Source organism: Gobius niger (assembly GCF_951799975.1).
Source record: "Gobius niger genome assembly, chromosome: 3".
Taxonomy (NCBI): Eukaryota; Metazoa; Chordata; class Actinopteri; order Gobiiformes; family Gobiidae; genus Gobius; species Gobius niger.
In genome coordinates, this window is record NC_136854.1 from 37,058,373 (window position 1) to 37,083,864 (window position 25,492).

Genomic DNA, 25,492 nt, shown 5'->3' on the forward strand with positions numbered 1-25,492 from the left:
TTTTTTCTGCTTTTTTGTTGGGTTTTAGTTGCTTTTTTTTTAAACATTTTTTTCTGCTTTTTGAACCAGTTTTTTTGTGCTTTTTTAACAATTTTTTTCTGTTTTTTTAACCAGTTTTTTCTGTTTTTTAACCATTTTTTTCTGCTTTTTAGACCACTTTTTTTCTGCTTTTTAGACCATTTTTTCTGCTTTTTTTTTTAAACCATTTCCTCTGCTTTTTAGACCATTTTTTTCTGTTTTTTTAACCATTTTTTCCTGCTTTTTTTAACCATTTCTTCTGCTTTTTAGACCATTTTTTCTTGTTATTTTAACCAATTTTTGTGTGCTTTTTTGACCATTTTTTTCTGTTTTTTTAACCACTTTTTTCTGCTTTTTTAACCACTTTTTTCTGCTTTTTTAACCTTGTTTTCATCTCTAATTTGGCGCTTATTTTTGAGAAGCCTTTAGATTTGGGTAAAGCCAAACTGGAGAAAATGTTCAGGTGGGAGTTAAGAGGTTAAGTATATCGTAAACTCAGACATTTGTGGGGAAACACTGTAGATCTAATTATAAAGCATTTGTAGCAGTTTCATGAACTTGGTGGCGAGTTTTCTAGCATTCTTGTGAAAGTGACCCTGAAAAGTGACCCTGCAAGTAGTGAAATGTGTCGATAAACATGTCCCTGTTACGAATTGGGATGCTACAAATATGTTAGGAAGATTAGGGATGAGGCATGAGACCCCTATCAACATTTCAATTTAGTGGCCTTCTCTTTCATTGTTTGAAATGAAAAAATCAGGGCCTTTAAGAGAAAGACACAAATATGTCTTACAAATATATGTATTTTTGTTTACCAGTCTTGGATCAGTCCCATGAGGAATTGATACAGGAGCTTCAGTCTCTAAGTGCCCAAGCAGATTCAAACCACAACTATGTGCCAGATGCCGTGCTCCCGCCCGGAGAACCCTGGATGCACGGAGGACCGTCCCGGGCCGCTCTTTCTTTGCCCTCCTGCCTGAGTCTCTCGGAGTTTTCCAGGCCGCACAGCCCGACATCTGAGAGCTACATCATAGACATGAAGGTGTTTGCCAGGTGCCACCTCCAAGTTGGCATCATGTTCGGGCCATATATCGGTGAAATGTGCAAAGGGCACGTTCCAGACAACCTCAAGTACGCATGGGCTGTAAGTAAACCGCAACATGCACAACGTATGTGTTATCGTAATAAACTGCTATTGTTCAAGATTTCTTTTGCCTTTACTTCTAGATCAGAGATGAATCTGCGTTTGTTTATGTGGACGGCTCAGACCCAAACATATCTAACTGGATGAGGTAGGTTCAATACGGGGACTTCGGAAAGTTTTCAGACCTTTTGTTCTATTTTATTATGTAGCATTCTGATACTGAAATTATTGTATTTTTATTGGTAAAAAAATACTTTACTTATTACCTCCACAATATTGTAAAGAATTCAGACATAATACAACAAAGACTGATTCCTTTGCTCTCAATCATTAGCTTTTTTTTGCAACTTGCACTGTAAGATTAATTCCTACTAGATTTATGAGGCAGTATTGCTGTGAATAGATGTTTTTTACATTGTTAACAAGAGGAAGCACTTTTATCAATACTAATTAACAACACAGTGATGATGGAAAAACACAAGGTTCCTCCTAAAGACAAATGAACTCGAGTAATATTTTCAAAAACTAAACATTTAATTATTGTAGTGATTTGTTGTTGGCTGTAATGAGCTAATAAGAGATTTGCTTGATCCCATCCACAGCAAATATCTGTTTTCTTCCCTAACAATTTAAAGGGATATTTCAGGATTTTTGACATAGGGCCTCATTTTCTTGTTATCCAGTGTGTTGTTGATTTCTGAAGATCATTTTTTTGGAATTCATGCAGTTCTTATATTTGAAGAGTTTCGTGGCGCTAGGCTAATGCAAGGCTAGCGCATTTCTACGATATCAGCTAGCCTGCATTAAAAACAGTCTGACCCGCTCCACAGTGCACCTGAGGCAAATCACTTATAACGCCAGACTAACCATATAAATGTCTGTGTTGATAGAATATTTTTTAACCATTTTGCATTTAAAATAACTTATGTTTGAGCAGCATCAGCTTCGTGGTTGTATAAGCTACGCAGCGGCGGAGTGATCTGCTAGAAAATAGTCCCTTAAAATGCGATCATTCATGTGAGGTCAGTTCTATCAACACAGACATTTATATCGTTAGTCTGGCGTTATAAGTGATTTGCCTCAGGTGCTCTGTGGAGCGGGTCAGACTGTTTTTAATGCAGGCTAGCTGATACCATAGAAATACGCTAGCCTTGCACTAGCCTAACGCCACTCGACTCTTCAAATATAAGGATTGCATGAATTGCAAAAAAAATAATATCTCCAGAATTCAACAACACTGGGTAACTAGGAAATGAGGCCCTATGTCCAAAATCCTGAAATATTTCTTTAAGCCTTTCCAGATTGATATTACTATGCTAATGAAATTTACACTGTTAACTCAATCCGGCTTTTGCCAGGTTACTGTGTTTGAGCTTTGACTTGCAGTAAATTCTGTTCATTTCTCATGATGCACAAAGATACCCTCTCTAAGCCTATGTGTGGATGTTCTTTATGAATAAAATAACAAATCAGAATCAGACTTCAACATAATAACAGGAATACATAAGAGTGAACACTTCTGAGCCCACAGTATCTATGCTTTATTTAACTCTTGATGCTTTTTACTTACTTTCATTTCTTTCCTCAGATTTGTCACATTTACCAGTTGTGAGGACGAACATAATCTGACGGTCTTCCAGTTTTACCGCAAAATCTATTACAAAGTGTCCCAGCCGGTCTCAGAAGGAGACGAGCTCAAAGTCTGGGTTGGTCGAGATTATGCCTCACTGCTGGGCCTTGACTACACAGGTGAGAACATGAAGTGCCAAGTTGGAGAAAAGGAGTCCTTCTTGCGCCCCCTACAGGACATTCAGTTGGTTACACTCCCAGAACCCACCAACTCTGCACTTTGGTCCGATCACAGCCAGTCTCAAAGCCCCATGCCGATAATAAGCGAAGTGACGAGCATGAATACTGGTGGAGCCAGTGGCCATAGCTCCCCTGCAGTACCGTCTTCCCTGGGGTACTTGCCTGGCCCACACCCCTTCGAGAACAAGTACCACTTTTTGCCGGGCACCGAAAGACTAGTGGGTAACCCTGACGTCTCCCATGCGCCCATTTATGGTGAGCAAAGCCTGTGGTACTTCTTCGGGTTTGAGCCGGATCACACTGGGCGGCCGCTGGATAAGACCACTGCCATATGTAAACTTTGTGGGGATCACGTGAGCTGTGGCGGAGGAGTGTATGAAATCAAGAGCCACCTCAACAGCAAGCATCAGATCAAACAACGAGAGACCTCCAACACCAGCAGCCAGCGGTTAAGTGCAGGTAAAGTTCTTCCTATTGTAGATAATAAAGCCATAAAAGCATCAGAATGAAGAAGGTTAATTATTTTTGTAATTATATTGTCTAGATAAAGATTTCTTGTTCCACAGTCTCCTTGACAGTACACCTACATCACAGACACCGACATTACCTTAAAGCAGGGGTGCCCAAAGTGCGGCCCGGGGGCCAAATGCGGCCCTCAGACCAATTTATGGTGGCCCTCGGCCTCTTGCTGTATCGGTACACATCACCAGAGATGGACCTTTTTATTTGAAATGTAATAATTCTATACAATTCTAACCGAACACCTAACATTTTATTGTGAGACAGAGCTGGCATGAAGGTTTTAAGCTTAAATAGAGGTATGGGGCACAATTTAAACCTCTGCTAGTCGAAGGTTTTGCGGCACAAACTACTGATCCACGGCCCTTTACCCCGTGTACGCTTCAATATGTGGCCCCCCATGAAAAAAGTTTGGACACCCCTGCCTTAAAGTATGATATTACGGACTGTTTAGTGCAGCTATAGCAGAGAGGACAACATTTTTGCTGATGCGTGCACACCTCTACCTCAACGTCTTGTCTCTGCGGCCCGATGGCAGCAGGACAAAGTGAGTCTGTAGAGGGTGGTCACTGGTTGATTCCATGGCTATTGTTCATGCACACTAAGGGTGTGACTACTTTATTATTAATGTGAGAGGTCTGTGATGGGGAGTTTGATGATTTTGGAGCCTTTTTTTTTTTTTTTTTTTAACTTTTGCTTGTTTGTGAAGATGAGCATGGAAAAGTAGAGCAGGATGGGTTGAATTATAAAATAAGATAATCCTTTATTGATCTCACAACAGAGAAATTCACTTGGTACAATCGGCATTCAATAAGATCACTCAGGTTGTGCAAAAAAAAAAAAAAATGCAAACAGTTAAATAGTAGAAAAACGAGGTATCTTATGTACAATAAGCAATAGCAAAAATCTTAGGGAGCGGAATTATAACACTAAGAAAATAAGAATAAATAAAAAAAATGAGAACAGATTATAAAAAGTAGAAAATCGAGGCGCAAAGTTACAGTCCAAGTGCCGGTTGTCAATAAGTGATGCTAGTACAGGGAATAAAGTGCAGCTGATACATAGATTATTGCATGTATTCTGCAAAGGTGTTATTGCAGCAAAGGGGTTATTGCAGCAGTGCAGTGGGGATGAAGGCCTTGCGGTAGCGCTCCTTCTTGCACTGAGGGTGTCTCAGTCCGCCACTGAAAGAGCTGCTCAGCTCCTCTACAGTCCCGTGCAGTGGGTGGGAGGTGTTGTCCATGATGGAGGTGAGCTTGGTTAACATCCTCCTGTCCCTCACCTCCTCCACAGAGTCCAGGTCCTTGTTCAGTCTGTTCTTGTCCCGCTCTGTGCTGCCCGGGGCCCAGCACACGGCAGCGTAGTGGAGAGCAGAGGCCACCACAGAGTCATAAAAAGTCCTGAGCAGAGGCCTACTCTCTCTGAAGTCTCCTCAGAAGGTGGAGGCGACTTTTGCTCTACAGTTACTTAACTGTCTGATAATAAAGCACTATACAGGGCCGGCTCCAAAGCAAACTGACCGAGGGTGCGTTTGAGTTTCAAAAGGGTGCATATAGAGTTTCTCACCATTAAAATACACTGTGATGCCATTAAAATTTCAAAACGAGGTTGCAATGCACCCTCTTGCACCCTCGTAGATCCGGGCCTGGCACTATAGGCGATTGAAAACTAAATTAATAGACATAAGAAACATACGACATAAGAAACATACGCTGTCTGAAACACATGCAGTAAAGTAGGACTATAGGGAATTTAGAAATAAACATAAAACTACTGAATTCCAAAGGCACAGGCACAGAGTGGGTTAAACATGTTTTTCTTTTGGCTTTTAAGCCCAAATTTACTCTCAATTCATTTGTTAACATTTCATTTTTGTCTCTGGCTCAGGAAGACGAATCCGGTCTTGAAACAAATTTTGTGTTACAAACTATCTCCCACTCGACTGCTATAATTCCTTTGACTATATCCCAAAAATCCTAAATCAATTTAAAACTGAATCAATTAAACCATTACATTGTGACAATCAATAAAGGCAAATATTACAAAAATCACCACGGTACATCAGAGCGTGAATGCTGCTCTTTGCAAATGCACATTCGTGTGCGCGTGACACAGAGATGCTGGTGCCCGAGAGGGTTTGTGCACTCTCATGCGCGTGCACGCCGGAAAGTCTTCGGCGCAACTTTATATCAGCGGGAAACACGTATTTGAACCCAAACCGCGTATCGCCCCGTATCGCCTCTCTGCGGTGTCTCGTGCAGTTCACGCGCACTGCATTCACTCGTGCAACGCGTGTTCTTGGCACGCGGCCTGATATTTCGGATAACCCGCTTCCTCTGGCTGTTTTTTTTTGGTTGAGGACCGTCCTGCGGAAAACACATGGCGAAGATCGAACCGAGAGAGCTGCGCTTACTGCAGCGCTTCAAGTCGAAAGTTTGGAAATATTTCGGGTTTTACGTGAACGACGATGGGGAGCTTGATAAGACGTACGCAATCTGTTCCCTGTGCCACTATTCGGTGAAATACGTCGGGGGAAGTACTTCTAACTGCAGACATCATTTGGAGCGAAAACACGGAATGGGGATTCTTGACGACTCGTCCCGATCCGCCGCCCCCAGCTCGGAAGACTCCAATCACTCGGACACAACTCGGGGTACAAGGTGTTCGGGTGACGAGGAAGGTACGACTGACTTTACTGAAACGTGCAAAGGGTTACAAATAAAATCTCCCCTTTTTAAACTGGCAATGTTTGGTTTGCTGTTTGAAATTGTTGAACACGTGGGTTCAACAGTGCAGCAAACTTCCGTTTGTTTTGGCCCGTGCCGGAAGTAAATATTACATTTTTAAATCCCATCGACTTTTCGAAAAATGTAAATATTAAGAGTTTGGCATAAAAGACACCATTTTTAAATTGAAGATTTATCCAAAACATAAACCGAAAAGTTATAAAAGCATTTTACTGTATTCCCCAAGTATTAAATTATTATTATTTTATTTTTTTGAAATCTCTGTTTTTTATTGTTTTTGTCAGACATTATAAAAAACAGTGACAGCTCTATGAACGTTCAAAAAACAATATACTGCATTCACATTTACAGAAGCGTCCCTTGACTTAAAACATTTAGTCCACACTCAATGTCCTTACAAATATCCAAATTTATCTCACCCCCTTTTCTTATTTATATATATTACACACAGAACAAAAAAATCACAAACCCCAAACAAATAAAAAATAAAACTGTACAAACATTGGTAGTTGCACAATCCGTGAACCATCTCTCAAATAAAGTCTGCTCATAATGGTATAATATAAACTCCAACCATCCTTTCCATATTCTAGCAAAAGCGTATGTCTTTTTCTCCATTATGTAAATATCACATCAATCCAAGTTTCTTTTTTTGGCACACATGTTTTTATCCATTTTCTTGTAACACCCTGTTTTCTTGCCAATAACATAATATTTAACATTTTAAAATACAAAGTCTTTTCATAATTTAACTACATTTTACCCAAATAAAAAGTTTCAAAAGTAAAAGGAAGATTTGAGACTGAAGATGCAGTTTTTAAGCTCTGTCCAATAGTTTTTTATCAAAGGGCAACTCCAAAAGATGTGCACATGATTCGCCACCACACTGTCGGCAACAGCTTGTAGCCCGATATTTTGTCTGAGCTGGAGTCCTGATAAACTTACTACATTTTTCCAACCATGCTCTCTCCACTTTTGATTTTTGACATAGGGCCTCATTTCCCAGTTTAACCAGAGTGTTGCTGATTTCTGGAGATATTTTTTATATTTGAAGAGTTTTGTGGTTCTAGGCTAAAGCATTTCAATGGTATCGGCTAGCCTGCATTAAAAACAGTCTGACCCAAATCACTTGTAACACCAGACTAACGATATAAATGTCTGTGTCAATAGAGTAATTTTAACCATTTTGCATTTGACAGAGCTTATATTTGAGCAGCATCAGCTTCGTGGTTGTATAAACTACGCAGCGGCCGAGTGATCTGCTAGAAAATAATCCCTCAAATTGTGATCATTCATGTGACGCAAGGTCAGTTATATTTCAAAAATTGTTCCATCAACACAGTCATTTATATCGTTAGCCTGGCGTTATAAGTGATATGGGTCAGACTGTTTTTAATGCTGGCTAGCCGATAACATTGAAATGCTCTAGCCTAGCAACACGAAACTCTTCAAATATAACTGCATGAATTAGAAAAAAAATATCTCCAGAAATCAACAACACTCTGGATAACTAGGAAATGAGGCCCTATGTCAAAAATCCAAAAATCATTTAGGAAAATGTTATATTTTCTTTCTTTTTTAAATATTGGTGCTATGGTCGTAGTTAGCACATGGCTGATTAGCCTCCGTTGTGCTTTTAAACGATTTAATATTTATATCTTTTAAAAAATCAATGAAAAACAAACATTTCCGGCACTGGCCAAACTGAATGACAAACATACCTCGACTTGATGTATGTCAAATTTGTAACATAACCTGACCTGTTTATTTAAAAATATATATATTCAATTTTGACATGACTCAAGCCAATTTAACAAGACACATTGTTCTTTCTATATATTTTGCCTATATAGCTACATTTCCACCATCCATTCACTCGTCCTACGGAAAACACGTGGTGAAGATCGAACCGAGAGAGCTGCGCTTACTGCAACGCTACAGGTCGAAAGTTTGGAAATATTTCGGGTTTTACGTGAACGACGACGGGGAGCTTGACAAGACGTACGCAATCTGTTCCCTGTGCCACTATTCGGTGAAATGTATATGGGGAAGTACCTCTAATCTCAGACATCATCTGGAACGAAAACACGACGTGGGGAATCTTGACGACTCGTCCCACTCCGTTCTGCCGCCGCCGCTCATCGCCGCCCCCAGCTCGGAAGACTCTATTCACTCGGACACAACCCCGGTTACAAGGTGTTCGGGTGACGAGGAAGGTACGACTGACTGTGACGTGAAACGTGCAAAGGGCTACAAATAAAATCTCCCTTTTTAACTTGCAATGTTTGAAATTGTTGACACATAGTTCGTTTTGGCCGGTGCCGGAAGTAAATATTAAATTTTCTCCATTGACTTTTCGAAAAATGTAAATATCAAGCGTTAAAAAAAATCAATAGCTTCCAATTAGCAATCTGGCTAACTCAATGGCATGAAACACCCCATTTCAAATTGAACTATTGATTTATCCAAAGCTTAATAAACCGAAAAGTTATACAAGCGTTTTCACCGTATTTTATATATAAAAAAATATATATATATATATTTTTTGCTTTAATATTGGTGCTATGGTGAGTAGTTAGCACATAGCTGATTAGCCTCTGTTGTGCTTTTTAACGATTAAAACTTAGGAACATTTTCCGACACTGGCCAAACTGAACGACAAACTTGCTTGTTTGTGTTCGACTTCATGTATATCAATGTATATCATTTGTAACAAGCTGACTAGTTTAATTTCTTTTAATATTATTATTTATTATTATTTTTTCTTTAGCTTAATTTTGACATGAAACAAGCCAGGGGCGGACTGGCCTCATGTCCATTCTGGACACTCTCCGCCATAACTAAGCTTTACCCAAATCTAAAAGCTTAAATGAAAAGCATGAAAATAGTGACAAAAACGAGGAGGGAAATGAAACAAAAATGTGCTGGAAAAGCAACAGAAAGTGACCAAAAAGCGTGGCGAAAACATGACAAAAAAGAACGAAGAAGTGGCCAAAAAAAAACGTGTCAAACACAACAAAGCCATGGAAAAAGCAACAAAAAAGCCACAAAAAGTGACTAAAAACATGACAAACATATCAAGCCACAAAACAAGTAATGAAAAAGCAACAAAAATGTGACAAAAACGCGGCAACAACATGAGAAAAAGTTGCAATCACTTTTGTAGGCTTTAGCGTTAAAATGAGGCGTTCCACTGTTACTCTCCAGTCGAGAAGCTTTTAGATTTGGGTAAAGCCGAACAGAAGTTAATGCACTCGGTTCAGGCAGGAGGTTAAAATATGTGTTTGTGGAAGTGTCACATCTACGCTATTTTGGGACAGATTGTTCAGAGTCCAGGGCTGTTTTTCAGTCCCAGTCTGCCCTGAAACAAGCCAAGGCACACTGTTCTTTCTTTTTTGCCTATATACCCATATTCCCACCATCCACAAGATGAATGTAAACTGAAAACAAAACCCTGCAGTCCTTTTATTTGTGTTTTTGTTTGTTACAGTTCCACGTTCTATTGTACCAACGTCAACGGCATCGGCCTCGCCTGTAACTGTGACAGACAGCATCCTGTACTTCCTGATCACGGACCTCCAGCCTCCTTCTTTTGTCCGTGGGAAAGGTTTTCAGCATTTAATCAGCAGTCTTCTCCCTCACATCCGGGAACTACCTTCAAAAACCAAGCTCGAGTTTTTGCTCAATGAGTTGTATACAAAGAGCAAAACCAACATGGCACAGATTCTAAGAACCAATACAGACACTATGAACTACATGGCTCCACTTGAGGCCGAACAAAGCAGGCGCAAAAAGGATGTCCCGCATTTAGTGAACTTCAGCGTGGATGTTTGGTTTCATACTTGGCAGGGTAACACTGAAATGTACCTGTCGCTGTGGGTCCACTACATAGACGCTAACTTTACCTGCCACAATCGCGCTTTGTCCACTCAGAAACTCTCCAAATCTGGGCTGAACCTGAAATCTGTGGAGTCCCAGGTTAGGGCAATGGGAGAAGAGTGGGGCATATACCAAGCAAACCTGTCCGTTTTGGGAGGAGAAGCATGGGACGATATTCGGGTGGTCCCAATGAGGAGTGAGAAAGTCGGGGAGGCAAGCGGGAGCAACACGCACCCAAATTCGACGACATTTTTGGAGAGGGATGAGTCAACTTCACCGGTGGAACAGGACATGGAGCAAAGCCAAACGAGTGAGGGCCTACCTTCTGTCCCATGCTTTTTCACCGCTGTGCAAAGCTGTATTGACGAATTAATGTCAATGAATACTGTTTCCAAAGTTCTGAGCCTATTCCAAAATATTATGGCAGTACTTTTTGGGGAGCAAGATCAAATCCGAGGCTCGAATGAGATCTATGCGACCGAGCTGTCACAGCTTATGACCAAAGAGGAGAAGGTGGAGGTCAAGGTTTGGGCCTACAGCCGACCAACATGGAATAAGCTGTATCTACTGTTGAATATGCTGCTAAAAAACAAAGTACTCCTGCGTGACATAATAAATAGGCTCAAAGAAGACTCCGGCTGCGAGTCGTCTTCATCTGAAAGTTCAACTCCAACAGGAAGCAGCCAGTCTATGCGCGCCGAATGGAAAGTTGTTGAAGACTTGTGTTTAGTCCTGAAACCTCTTGATGTGGCGTGTCAGACTTTGGCCAAAGAGGATTTCCCACGCTTGTCGTTAATCAAACCCATCCTCACTGGTCTGCTCAGCCGCCATCTTGTAACTCGGCCTGGAGACTCTCCCATCCTGAAGGAGGCGAAGACCATGATGAGGTACAACCTGAGCCACTGGTACGACACGCCGTCGGTGAACAGAGTCCTGAACGTGGCCTGTGCCCTGGACCCTCAGTTTCATGGGCTGGGCTTCATGTCTGACCAGGTGGGTGGATGGAGTTGCATGAATTATTTTTGACGGGGTTAAATCCGTGCATGTATTTATCATAACTATGGGAAGAGTGGGTAGAGGGGTTGTACGAGCTATCGGTTAAATTAAACTAGTGTCACATTATGGTTATATGCAGCCAACTGGGCGACGGCATACGGGTGCGGCTGTATCAATCACCAATCATTGTGTGATGGTCCAGTATAAGTGGGTGAAATAACCAAAGATTTTATAAATTGTAATTGTGCTTCACATACTATTTGATAGCGCAGTGGTTAGCACTCATGGCGTTAACACTTTCTCATGAACATATGCTTGGTAAATGGCCCCAATGTGCATTATTTTTCTGGCTGAATGCCACAATAATTTAGCTTTTAAAATCTGATTGTGTCTGAACATGACTCAAGAGCATTTAAACCACAGTCAGGAATGTTGGAGGTGTGAAAGAACACAATATGCAGTATATCAGAAAATATACTGGTAAAAGTGCTATTGTCTTTTTTTTTTTTATTGTATGAACAGCTAGCTGAATCTCACCCATATGATTTGAAACCATTGCAAGCTGGCGGCTCTGCTTTATGCCCACGACACTAGAGGCCATCATATCGCCGCTAGTCTCACAATGGAAAAGCATTGTACTATAGACACGTTTAAACAACTTTAACGCCTGGTTTCTAATTTTTAAACACTTTCTAAGGCTAGATATTCCTCCTGTGACAACGCTGGGTTAGTCACAATTAAAGAAACCAGGCTGGTTTTCGTAAGAAGAATTTTAGAAATATCGTACTAATGAGGGCTGGGCTGTTAGCATTGGAGCTGCGCAAGCTACACGTCACGCAAGGGCCGAGTCTTCAGTGAAGATCCCGCCCGTATGTCCTTTTTAGGAACATGCTTCGTCAGGGCTGGGGAGGGGGAGTCTCTAAATCCGCCATGATTTCCCCCTGTGAGCAGAAGCTGTCCATTATATACACAGTCTATGTTTGAAACCAGTAAAATGTACTATGGACCTCATCAGGCTAACGTTATTGTCCTGGTTGTTTTGCAGGAGCAGACGGACACATTTCAATGGCTCAAAAAGGAAGCTGTGAGAATTTCAAACGAACCAAACAAAAACAAGAAACCACAACAAAACAAGAGAAGCCCCTCCCCTTCGTCGCCGGATGAGTCCAGACGCCGGAGCAAACGACTCAAAGACACTGAACCAATAAACTTTCGTGACATCGAGGGCTCTGATGGCGAGGAGTGCGAAATCGACGCCGATGACAGCGAATGGGTGGAGCCTCCGCCCGAAGAAGGCCTGTCTGGGATGGAGTTTTTACTGGGCGACTTGTACAGCAGCGGAAACAAGAGCAAGCAGAGATCTGTGGAGGAGTCGGTCGAGATGGAGCTGAACGTCTTCCGGTCCGATAACGGGGCGTCGCCAGGTATAGAGCCGCTGCAGTGGTGGAAGACCAAAACCATGCAGCTCCCCTTACTGGCCGTGGTGGCACAGGCCTACCTGTCTGCGCCGGCTGTGGCAGGGAACGCCGCACAGTGCTATTTGCAGGAAGGCACCGGAACGTCGAGAGGGAAAAGGTCCAATATCCCTCCAGAGAATTTGGATGCGATTTTGTTTTTGCATCACAACAACATACAAAAAACAAAACTTAAACTGTTTTAGTCTGACCGACATTTGTATACTGGCCTTTTTAATGAGATTTATAGTGTGTATATAGCCTTAACTGTCTTGTCTTTTTATTCATGTTTTTTTTAAATCACTTTACGTTAAGCGTTAATTTAACCTATTTTAGATGGTAGTAGAAGCTAACAAGGATGTTAAACGCTATCTGAATGAATGTATTCCATTAATCAGAAGAACTTACATGTTATAATCAATGATATACTGTAGCTACCGCACTGTTATTGCCTTTTGTCTGTTTTATAATTCAGTAGCATTTAACTGTATAGCATGGTAAGGGGAGGAAAATACACAGCTGGACCAAAACAAAAGTCGCCACCTGAAACTGTTATGACCTGGAGTTACTGCAGTTGATCAGGTTTAGGTTCAGCAACACTATGTTCCCAAAAAGATCTATTCCGAGATGAAAAATGCCGGAATAATGAGAAGGGTCTGGAGGGGCACGTGATTAGTGGAGCTACACACCTCCACAGGACAAGGCTAGACGAATCTAAACCTGACCCTACTTAAAAAAATATATATATTAAGATACCAAAACAATTAATTTCAAATGTTACAAAGCACATACGAGACAAGGCATATTTCAGTGCAAAAAAAGAACTTTACAAATACAAAAGTCACATACAGATACAACATAATCTAAATCTTTGCTTCTTCTATAATGGTGCTTTGACCAACTTCAAATTTCTCTTCTTTCTGTGCTGATTTCCTGCACTGGATATAGACGTAGATGGGATGAATGAAAGCCAGGAGAGTGAGGATTGTGACAGCGATGTTGACCTGCAAAAAGCAAAAGTACAGTTTGAGGTAAAGAATTACGATGGATAATATAAAATGTTAGTCACTCACGTAAAGTGGATCGCCGCCTAAAGCGCCTTTAACGAAAGCAAAGCACGGATACTGCAGTAGAGATACTACACCAGACAATGACATAATCAGTCCGTACAACTTTCCAAAGTGGCAGGCTGGAAATCTGAAAAATAACATTGGATGTACTAATTAACGTTCAGAGAGTCACATTTAATTAGATCAGGAAGAAAGTCACCAAGAGATAAATGTGTTTTTTTTTTACCTTATGTGAGATTCTTATGTTCTTGTACTGTCTAGTCCTGTTCCTAACCACCTTTTGTATGCACTGAAGCTAAACATGTAGTGTGAATAAAACATCATACAAAAGTGGAAAAATTCAGTGCGTGTTTTAATTGCGTACATGTGTCCTGGATTGTTGCTAGAATTAGCACCTTCAGTCAAAAGAGACATTATTTGTACAAATTAAATGGTTAAAGAACTCCATGTGAAGAAAACACTTTATTTTTTAAAGGAATAGGCCACCGTTTTTAAGCACCAAGATATGTTCTTAGCTTAGCTCAGACGAGTTGATGTGTAACTGTTTGGTTTTTGTGTGTGCCCTGAGTTTCGTAAACAGCACAGACGGCGTTAGCATTTAGCTTCTCCTTTTCTCATCTATGGATCCAAACGGAGGTGAAGTTTGAAGCGATCAAGCTCTTCCACGTTTCCCTATTTAAATATGGTTACATGAGCGTGTACACAATCCAAGTATAGTTACACAAAATTAAACATGTCGATTTTCTAGGCGGATAAAAGGGGAACTATATTGCAAGGCGTAGTAATATTAATAGGTCTTGCGATATAGTTCCCCTTTTATCCGGAACTGAGGGCACACGTGAAGACCAGACAGCTACATATCAACTCGTCTAAGCTAAGGTAAGAACATATCTCAGTATTTAAAAACGGTGGCCTATTCCTTAAAGTGTCAATGCATTTGGGGGGGCTGCGATTTTGGACTGGGGGGGCCTGACCTGTCTGCAGCACAAGCAGGGTGAGGGGCTTCTGGGGAAAAAAGGTTGGGAACCACTGCACAAGGCTATAGATAAGAGTGAATGACTACTGCCAAGAAACTGCCAAAAGGAGGCAGTAGAGGTTTCTTTATCAATTAAGTAAAAATGTAGGAAAAAACGAAAAACATCTAAAATAAAACATTTTTCCATACTGTGATATGTTCTTACCTGAGTTTAGACGAGTTGATATGTACCAGTCTGGTCTTTGTGCGTGCCCTCAGTCACGCATAATGACCAAAGATGTTGCTAGCATTTGGCCTCTCCTAATGTATTCCTATGGCTCCAAACGGTGTGAAGTTAGAAGTGACCAAGCTCTTCCACGGGCACGCACAAAGACCAGACAGGTACGTATCAACTCGTCTAAGCTCAGGTAAGAACATATCTCAGTATGGAAAAATGGTGGGCTGTTCCTTTAAGTCTTTATTAGATCAAGGCTGTCCAGATTTAATATCAATTGAGGCCTGGTAGTATTTGGAAGGTCAAATATTGTATGAGAGAGCCACTGGTTTAGGCGATACAGTCTGCAATTTATATTTATATGACAATCTCCAGACTGCTAATCCTACTTAAGGGTAAAAACCTTATGTGACCCTTGAGTCAAAACGGTTGCACTGACTTAGAGGCAGTCGAACCAGACCAAGTGAGAAAACGACCATCACTGCTGTTGTACCAAACACCATTTAGTGATTTAGGCATGCGCTTACGCTACACTGATGAAGGCAGCGTTTCCCCCGTAGATGAAGGAGCGGTTGAGCACTTGCAGAGCGAAGGTAAAGTACTGCAACGGGAGGACGGGGACACAGGCACAAACAGAGAAGCACAGGCACTGAAGAGCCGTGAGGAAGAGGGACAGCACGGAGGCCCGCAGGTCTGCCTCCTGCTCAGTCTGACCTGAAACAACATAACAGGATAATGTGGACTCACAAGACACTGACCACAATTTTTTCCTGGTTTTAATAATTTCCCATTATTTAAAGGGATATTTCAGGATTTTTGACATAGGGCCTCATTTCCTAGCTATCCCAAGTGTTGCTGATTTCTGGAGATCCTTTTTTGTTTTGTTATTCATGCAGTTCTTATATTTGAAGAGTTTCGTGGCGCTAGGCTAGTGCAAGGCTAGCACATTTTTACGGTATCAGCTGTGCCGTCATGTACAAGCTTAATATAGAAGGTGCAGTTACATGTATTGCCTGAGATGGCAGTAGTGAGCGTAAAATAGCCAACTTGCATCTGTTTAAAAACAGTCTGACACACTCCACAATGCACCTGAGGCAAATCACATCGATAGAGTAATTTTTGGAATATAACTGACCTTGCATCACATGAATGATCGCATTTTGAGGGACTATTTTCTAGCAGATCACTCCGCCGCTGCATAGCTTATACAACCATGAAGCCGATGCTGCTCAAATATAAGTTATTTTAAATACAAAATAGTTAAAATTATTCTGTCGACACAGACATTTATATGGTTAGGCTGGCGTTATAAGTGATTTTCCTCAGGTGCTCTGTGGAGCAGGTCAGACTGTTTGTAATGCAGGCTAGCTGATACTGTAGAAATGCGCTAGCCTTGCACTAGCCTAGCGCCACGCAACTCTTCAAATATAAGAACTGCATGAATTACAAAAAAAATATCTCCAGGAATCAACAACACTCTGGATAACTAGGAAATGAGGCCCTATGTCAAAAATCCTGAAATATCCCTTGAATGTTGTCTAGAATGGTGATGAGGCATTAAGTGGGAGGATGTATAAAGGCACATTAACACGTCCAGGGTCTTACCAGGTGCAAGAGGCTTCCCCTTGTTCCTGTCCATGATGAGGCCGTTCCAGGGGGCGCACAGGACCCCACACAGCTGCGTCATGGCGAACGCATTCGTGTATTTACTCACTGTGACGGAAAAACAAAAGGATTCGTTTATGGTCAGTGCACAAAGTCATCAGCTAACTTAGAGAAGACGATGATATTTCCTGAGCTACCTAAATCAGGGTCATCGTTGGCCAGCCGACTGATGGTTGGGTTAAGTGTGCCGATGAAGAGATAGTGTCTAAGCTGCATGACAGACAACCACAGCAAGTGCCACATGAAAAACCAGGACAACACGCAGCTTCGAAAACTTTGAGCTGAAATGTGAAAACAATACATGAAACATCAAGAAGCAATTGTGTTGTTAAAGCTCACAAATACGGTAACTACCTTTTGGCGCAGATGCACTTTCGTCTTCATTCTCATGCTTTGTAGATTCAACTTCCCTCATCTTTTCAAACTGATCAACGTTGTAAGAATTGGCCTTTCCACACGTCATATCTCTAAAAAAATAACGAGATGCTAACAAGTGTGTGATAGTTCAATTTAATTGATCTGTTTTATTTCAGCATCTGAGTTCCACAAAGTTCTACATAGGAAGAGAGTTCACACAGTAAGCAAAGCCAAAGAAAGATACATGTGCAGGTGAATAAGTCAATAAATAAATAAAGAACATGGATATGATGCTCAAAAGGAGTAGGCAGAAGCTAGAGCTGTGCAATTAATCGAAATTCGATTACGATTTCGATTACAACAGTAAACGATTACAAAATTAGCATAATCGCAAAAAATCGATTATAATTTTTTTTTTCATTTTTTTATTTTTTCCAAATTTATTTTTCACATTTATTTTTTTTTCTAATTTTTAATTTTTGGATTTTAGTCATTTTTTGATGGATTTTTGTCATTTTTTTTGATGGATTTTTGTCTTTTTTTTGATGGATTTTTGTCTTTTTTTTGCTGGATTTTTGTCATTTTTTTTGATGGATTTTTGTCATTTTTTTGATGGATTTTTGTCATTTTTTTGATGGATTTTTGTCATTTTTTTTGATGGATTTTTGTCATTTTTTGCTGGATTTTTGTCATTTTTTTGCTGGATTTTTGTCATTTTTTTGCTGGATTTTTGTCACTTTTTTGCTGGATTTTTTTAAAGCCAACAAATAATCGTTTGAATAATCGTGATTTCAATTATGACAAAAATAATCGTGATTATTATTTTTTCAATAATCGAGCAGCCCTAGCAGAAGCTTAAGCTTATAATCGCCTTCCCCCTTTTGTACATGAGCAGCAGATACATTAATCTACTGTAACCAAGATATATAACATATAGTTATTCTGTCCTATTCCAGTGACTATACAATCAGTAGTATGAACGTCACAACCATTCTGCTGATCTCAAGACAATAAAAGAAATCTATAAAGGGATATTTCAGGATTTTTTACATTTCCTAGTTATCCAGAATGTCGTTGATTTCTGTTGTTTAATTCATGCAGTCCTTATATTTGAAGAGTTTAGTGGTGCTAGGCTAGAGCTAGGCTAGCGTATGTCTATGGTAACTAGTAGCCTGCATTAAAAACCTCTTCAAAATCATCAGGTAGTCGTCCAAACGTTGCCATATCTGATTTGTAGAAAGCTCCTTTGTGAGTTCCATGTGTAGTAATGCTGGCCGAAGGTAAACAAACTACTGTAGATCCGGTGACCTAGCAGATCACTCCGCCGCTGCGTAGCTTACAACCAGGACGCTGATGCTGCTCAAATATAAGTTCTTTTAAATGCAAAATGGTTATATTTAAAACATTATTCAGTCAACACAGACATTTGTATCGGTAGTTTGGTTTTATAAGTGATTTGCCTCAGGTGCACTGTGCTTGGGTCGGACTGTTTTTAATGCAGGCTACTAGTTACCATAGACATGCACTAGCCTAGCACCACGAAACTCTTCAAATATAAGGACTGCATGAATTAAAAAAATGTGTAAATCTCCAGAAATCAGCAACACTCTGGATAACTAGGAAATTACGCCCTATGTAAAAAATCCTGAAATATCCCTTTAACCTTCTCTTCAATAATTACAAATACCCATCACTGCCAATAACAACTAGTCACCCATCTTTTAATTTGATCATTTGTTCCTTATTGCTATCAATAAGGAACAAAAATATGATTGCGTATTGCATTATTAACAACCATAGTATATGATTTATTAATATTGTATTTATTTCATATTTATCATAATAACTGCATTTCTCAAGTTAAGATCACACAACAGGATCTTAGTTATTTATTGGAAATATAAAATGTTTCCACAAACATATCTGAAATGTCCTATTCTGCATTCAATATTTCACTCGCTCCATCTATGGCTTTAATATGAAATGCACTTCCCCATAATACTGACATAATACTCACCCGTAGTTGTACTTCTCTGGTAAAGGGTACGGGATGCGAGACCTGGGCAACAATAAAAAGGTCCTGGCCAGATGAACGACGCCGCACAGCGACAGCGCGAGGAAGGAGGAGCGCAAGGAGACTCCTCGTTCATACAAAAGCTAAAAAGACAACATATTGTGATGCAGCAAACTTTGATTTGATTTGATTTTCTATCACAGAGTAAAAACAATATTCGCATTAGTAAATCTGGTTTATAAAATGTGATGGAAGGTCACCAAAAACCCTAAGGTGTACAGGTGGCAACCTCCATAAATTAACAAGTTGAGGTTGAAATGTAAAGCGTGCAAGTAAAAGGTATTGTCATCAAACTAAATGTCACAGTACAATACCAAGTTTATAAATGGATTCCATGAGAAAATTGCAAGCACTCAGGAGCAGAGATTTCAAACATTTTAACCTGACTTTTCATTATTGTTTGTGGGACAAATGTGCTATTATCAGTAAGCAGAAAATATTTAATTAAGAGGAATATTACTTCAGATTAACTGAAGTTGAAGTAAAACATTGTGACCCTATTGTTGTGACTGAGTGTAAGTCTGTTTATTATGTTTTGGTGTAATGTAGAAAGGAGCTTCACTTCACTTCACTTTATTTCATGTCCCCGATGGGGCAATTGGTTTTGCAGCACAAGGACACATAAAAACATACAAGAGAAAAACATCATGCATTCGCCAATCCAACGAGATGCCCAAGTGCAAACCTCCCAATCAACAGTTCTCCTCACACAGAATTCGATTGTGTACTCCTACTATGGTCAGAGTTTGGAAAAGAGATGGCTCACCTTAAAGATAAGGAACACAGCTGAGGAAGAGTCAAAGGCACCGTTGTACAGAGTGATGACAGTGGAGCGATGACCGGCAAACAGGTTTCCCACCTGCACAAGCACAGAGAACAGTCAGAAAGAGTGCCTATGGCGACAATAAATTAAACATAAATCTAATTATTCTTTAGGGGCAGTGCATCTTAATGGACAGCTGCAATGGTAAATATACTAGTATACAACAACATGAAAAATATTCTGCAAGGAATAGTCATTGCATGGGTCAATCAAAGGGGCACCCCAATAATAATAATTTACCAATTTCAAAGTAATTTCACTTTACAGCTAAAATCGCATTAAAAAACATCAGCTAGCAATGATAGTACCATATTAGTTATCATAGTTTGGCAGGGGGTGTGTCTTATACTCCGGAGCGACTTATAATCCGGAAAATACGGTGGGCTAAATACTGGTTTAAAGTAGTACGTATTAGTAAATAAGTAGGGCTGTCACGATAATTACTATATCGACTTATCGTTCAATATAAAACAGCTAAAGGATATATTTTGGGCTCAATATTTATCGTCTGTACATTTATTTGCATTTCCCCCCTATTTATTCTTTGTAAAAGTTAAATTATATTTCATGCTTATTTCAGCTTCTGTGGTATTTTAGGCGATTATGATGCACTTTTAGAACAATGGTTTACTGTCATTTTATGCCTGACAGTTGACAGTATCCAGTATCGATTCAATTATATCGTTTATCGCGATACTTTTCTGCCTCAATACATCCAACTTCAAATTTGTTATCGTGACAGGCCTATATAAATAAATGTATTTTTTCCTTTCCAAATCAATATTTTGTCACTTGGAACTTGTTTTGTAGACATGCTTTGGGGCCTGTCCAAAGCCCTGTTGTGCCTCTGAGGCCCACCAGGGGGCCCCGGAGCAGACCCTCACTATGAGTCCTAAACACACACTGTCCTAAACCATTGCAGATTCTATTTCTATTAAAATCTAAATAGAAATGGATGCTGAAATGACAAATCATACAGTAACATTAGATGAAATGTCAAATTGAGGGACAAATCAAATAAAAGAATGACACAAGAATAACAGGATTGCAGAGATAGCTACACAATATTCTTATGACATCACACACATAAGCTCTATTGATTGATTCATTCATTGATTCATTCATTCATTATTTTGGCAGTTTTAGTCCAACATAATAACCATTAATCATCAAATTATCCAAAAATTCACCTGCATGTTGGTGATCAGCAAGAGAATCCCTCCCACACCGATGCAGGCCATGGCCGGGAAAAGCATCTCTGAGAAAGCTTCGTGAAATGAGAGAAAACAGTCTTTTATTATCTGAAGATCCATATTGTCAAATCAATAACAGCACTTTATTCATTCGCAGGAGTTTGCTGACCACGCGTGAGTGCAGACACAATAAAATATACACATGTCCATTTATACATTGTTGGATAGTTTCAGCTTGGGTTGCGGAATCCATTTGCTGAGGCTTTGTTTTGAGGAACTTTTGCAATGTCAGAAGATTTATTACAGCATTAACTTTCACCAAGATCTTGCATAGACGACGAGAGAGACAAGTTTAACCCAATTTTAGTTGTTTCTGTAATCTCCTAGTTGTTTTCTCAACCTCTTGCAAGAAAATGATCTGATTCTTCTGGAACAGACTTCCACGACCATGAGGTGTGAATGACTCGGGACCCCCATTGTATAAAGTTATGGCCTCTTATGCTACTTTATGGAAGAAAAACGTTTTAAAATCAAGTTAATGTAAATCTTAATCAGTTTATTTTGAATATTTGAATGGATTTCACAAATTATATGCAATTTTACACTCAAAATATATTAAAAACAGGAGCATTTTTCTTTTTATTTCATCCTGAAATCATCTGGGGACCCCGACCCAAAGCCTTGGGAACCACTGCCGTAACCCACCTTAAGCGAACACATTTTCTCCAGTTCATCTTTACCTAAATCTAAAAGCTGCTTGACTGGAGCTCACAGCCTGTAGGCCAGTGTAAGGTCTCATTTGAAAGTTAAGACCTACAAAAATCTAAACTTTCTTGTCGCGTTGTTGCCGTGTTTACGACGCATATTTGTTGCTTTTTAGTCGCTTTTCTGTGGTGCTTTTACTGTCTTATTGTTGCTTTTCTGGCATATTTTTGTCACATTTTTGTCTAATTTTTCCCGTGTTTTTTTAAGTGTTTTTTTAGCGCTTTCATGTTCCTTATTTGTTGTGTGTTTGTTTACAGCCTATATGCCGGTGCAATGCCTCATTTGAAAGCTAAGGCCGTGTTGTTTCTGATAATATGTGTAAGTGTGGGGCAAGTTACTTAATTTTTTTTTAATATATTCTATATTAGTGATCACAGCCTTAAAAATGTAGTATGTTTGTATTACATATTACTGTTTCAAAAATGTAGCTGAGTTTCACTACTTATAGATAGATCGATAGTAATAATGCCAGTGAGCAAAAGCGCAGTCACAGATTTCCTTATCCCATTGCTTTCCCCCACTCTCTTGAGTTTTGTTTTGAGGACATTAACTACACGCAACTGCGGATCTTATTCACCAGTGTCCAACTTGATCTGGTGCTGCATTTTATTTGGGGGAGTATGGCATTTTTTTGCTCATACTTTTAAAGCAGTACTAAGTAAAGTGTTTACCATAATAAATCATTTTCGTAGTCCCTGTGGGGGTAATACAAGTGTTTATGGGATGATTGGAGGGTCTTTCATCTCCCCCTGGTGTCTCTGGCCAGAAAACCATGCTTGCAACTTGACTGCCACCTGACCGGAGCCACCAATACACACTAAAGGAATCACGAAGAAGAAGCTAAAATGCTAACGGGCAAAGCTAACTGCGGGCTAGCGTCACTTTAAACAGTATTTACAGCCAAGTTTGAGTGAAAAAACATATTTCCACTGTAAATGGATGTACAATATCCCTCTCTCCCTTTGCCTTTTCTGTCAGCGTAGTATTTACTCTCCAAGACAATTAATAAGTTAAAAAATTGCAACTTGGTACGACACCTGCAGGTGCGCTTATGGCCTCTAGGGCAGGGGTGTCCAAAGTGCGGCCCGGGGGCCAAATGCGGCACTCAGACCAATTTTGGGTGGCCCTCTGCCTTTTTGCGGAATCAGGACACATCATCAGAGACAGTCCTTTTTATTTGAAATGTAATAATTCTACACAATTCTAACTGAACAACTAACCTTTTACTGTGAGACAGAGCTGGTTTTGAGCATAAATAAAGGTGTGGGGCGCAATTTAAACCTCTGCTAGTCAAAGGTTTTGCGGCACTAACTACCGATCTATGGCCCTTCACCCTGTGTACGCTTCAGGCCCCCCATGAAAAAAGACACCCCTGCTCTAAGGGCAAGAGTTACTTAGTACTGCTTTAAATGCATTTGTAACTCGAGTTACTTGAAATGTAATGACTATATTCCCATATTTTATGTAATTAATATGTTAATATGTTATATTTTCCTTAATTACTGAAAAAAGTAACTCATTACGTTTGTAATACGTTACCCCCAACACTGGTAAGATCTATGTGAGCAAAACACAACTTACAGGTGGTGGATGGCGGGTAACTGTTTTAAAGCACTGCCAGACTTACCAGCACTAGAGAAGGCCACAAGGAGGGTGCCTGTTGTGTATAAACATCTGTAGCAAAACAGAGAAAGTTTAGAGTATTTTCATCAGTGTTGGGCGGCTGAACAATATCCTACTGATAAAATATGTAAATGTTTTTTGAAGAAACATTTACATATTTTATCACAGAACATTTTACACATTTGCTCATTTAAACACTTTGTAAATGCTCTGGCTTCCACAGATAATGTAAAGGCTGACTCGTCTGACTTGTAACACCTACATTTTTAGCAGATTATACAATGGTTTTCTCCATTCAAATGTGGGCACAATACTGAGTGTCACAATTCCAAAACATTGTAATCATCCAGACACTCACATTCCCAGCAGTCTGGTCACTGTGGTGCCAAAGCGGTCAAAGATGTATCCATTTGTGAAGGTCATGAAATTATTGAGAAAGGAGCCGATGGTAAAGACCAGGGAGAACTGTTCATCCCGACGACTGCAGTCTGGAAAGAATGAAATTAATTATAGACTTGGACAAAAAACAAATGCTACTAATGAAGAAAGATGTCGCCTGTTGAGGTTTCAGCAGTTTTTAGTTATTGGTTAAAACATGATCTGCAACTAATTAATGTATGTTTTTGTAATATAAATAAATAAAGACCAGACAGTTACACATCAACTTGTCTAAACTCAGGTAAGAACATATCTCAGTGTGGAAAAACGGTGGCCTGTTCCTTTAATATAGAAGGTGCAGTTACACGTATGACCTGAGGTGGCAGTAATGAGCTTAAAATGGCCAACTTGCATCTAGCTCCTTTAACTATCTGAAACTGTGGTGTTTGTGACTTTTACCTGTGAAAGTCTTACCTTCATTCAGTGAAGTGCTGTTTGGACCACCCTCGCAGTATTGACCAAAGTACCCGTCTTCTTTGAGCACAAACACCAGAGAGGCCCATCCAAAGAGGACCCCGGCGAAACACAGGCACTCCACCAGCCCAGAGGCCAGAGTGAGCCAGTACCGCGGCCTCGTGCCTCCACCAAACCCCTTCATACTGTCCTGGTTCTCTCCAGATCTCACTGAAAGTTAGATGTTAATCCAAGTAATGCAATGTGGGTTTGCTTTATGTGTTATTTAACTGTGGGGAAGAATAGAATTGTGGTCGTTAACATTAAACACACAAACTCCTGCATGGTCAACAACACCTTTACGCATTATACTGCATATTTCTGTCACACGCCTTTTACAAAGCACTATGTAAAGGTTGATAAACTCTGTTACTTTGGCCTGTGTTATCAGGGTCTGCTTTGTAGACCCTGCACGCGTGCATTATTTCAGATGACACTGCTTGATTATGGAAAAAACGACATTAGGAGGATTTTCTAGGATCTGTCAGTGTCTTTACATTACACACAGGTCTCACATAAAGGTATTATTATATCTAGAGAACAAGCCTATTAGTTCACAATTAACAACCTTTATTGTGATTAGAAAAAGCCAACTACTCCTAAATCTGGTTTATATGGCCATAGTAAAATGTACTTAAAATATAAACTACTCTGCACATGCTGCAGCCGAGGTGTCTATTAATTCCAAGTCTGTGCCACATGGACAGCAGGCGGTGCAGCCGTTTTTGTAATCCAGATTATTCTTAATCTACAGACACATGGCACAACGCAGCCAAGTGAGCCTTGTCATGTAGTAATAAAGAAAATTAGGATTGCCACATGTCACTTTATTTATTTAATGTGACAAACAGGTTGAAGCAGATTCTTCGAGAAAAAAAAACTTAAATAAATGAAACATTTGACACACATAGAAGTGACTGGGTTTAAACTATTTTCTATCATTTTCTCTGACAGATTTAGCTCCCAAACAATTAGGCATAGGCTGCATAATTTCCCTTCTGCTAAAAAGATATGGTTAGGAATCATTTTAGGAATAAAAAGTAATAAAAGAGTAAACATTTCCACACTAGATAAAATAAGCAAAATGAGCAGTTTCCATGCTGTGCATTAAAACGATACTCACGTGAGGCAAAAGGACACTTCTTATCAGTTTCCCCACATTTGTCAAGAGCGTTAAATGAGTATTTCCAGGTTAAAAGTATCCAGAACAGTGATGCATGTCCCCTCAGCTGCAGCGTGTCTGTGTTCTCTGCTCCGTCAGAAACTCTGCTGTAA

The 25,492-nt window shown here is 39.9% G+C and overlaps 2 protein-coding genes across 3 annotated transcripts in view; one reads left to right on the forward strand and one right to left on the reverse strand.

Moving 5' to 3' along the window:
• Positions 1-13,268, forward strand: part of LOC306960761 (uncharacterized protein) — a 14,267-nt gene extending 999 nt beyond the window's left edge. The window contains exons 2-7 of one of the 2 annotated variants that reach the window (XM_079553281.1): positions 837-1,162; positions 1,246-1,310; positions 2,751-3,430; positions 8,091-8,453; positions 9,728-11,109; positions 12,158-13,268. In XM_079553281.1, the coding sequence (XP_079409407.1) occupies positions 837-1,162; positions 1,246-1,310; positions 2,751-3,430; positions 8,091-8,453; positions 9,728-11,109; positions 12,158-12,772 (3,431 nt within the window). In that variant the 3' untranslated portion in view covers positions 12,773-13,268. The remainder of the gene's footprint in view (positions 1-836; positions 1,163-1,245; positions 1,311-2,750; positions 3,431-8,090; positions 8,454-9,727; positions 11,110-12,157) is intronic. The other variant, XM_079553282.1, reaches the window with a different exon arrangement.
• A 97-nt stretch (positions 13,269-13,365) lies between these two features.
• On the reverse strand, positions 13,366-24,362 carry slc43a3a (solute carrier family 43 member 3a; the record flags this gene model as incomplete). The annotated part of the gene is made up of 12 exons (XM_079553526.1): positions 13,366-13,570; positions 13,640-13,763; positions 15,354-15,540; positions 16,432-16,539; positions 16,629-16,772; positions 16,846-16,958; positions 18,866-19,005; positions 19,689-19,781; positions 20,936-21,012; positions 23,331-23,377; positions 23,685-23,814; positions 24,179-24,362. 12 exons carry the CDS (start codon positions 24,360-24,362, stop codon positions 13,430-13,432), a joined length of 1,488 nt encoding a protein of 495 aa, XP_079409652.1. The 3' UTR covers positions 13,366-13,429.
• Between the last annotated feature and the right edge of the window lie 1,130 nt (positions 24,363-25,492).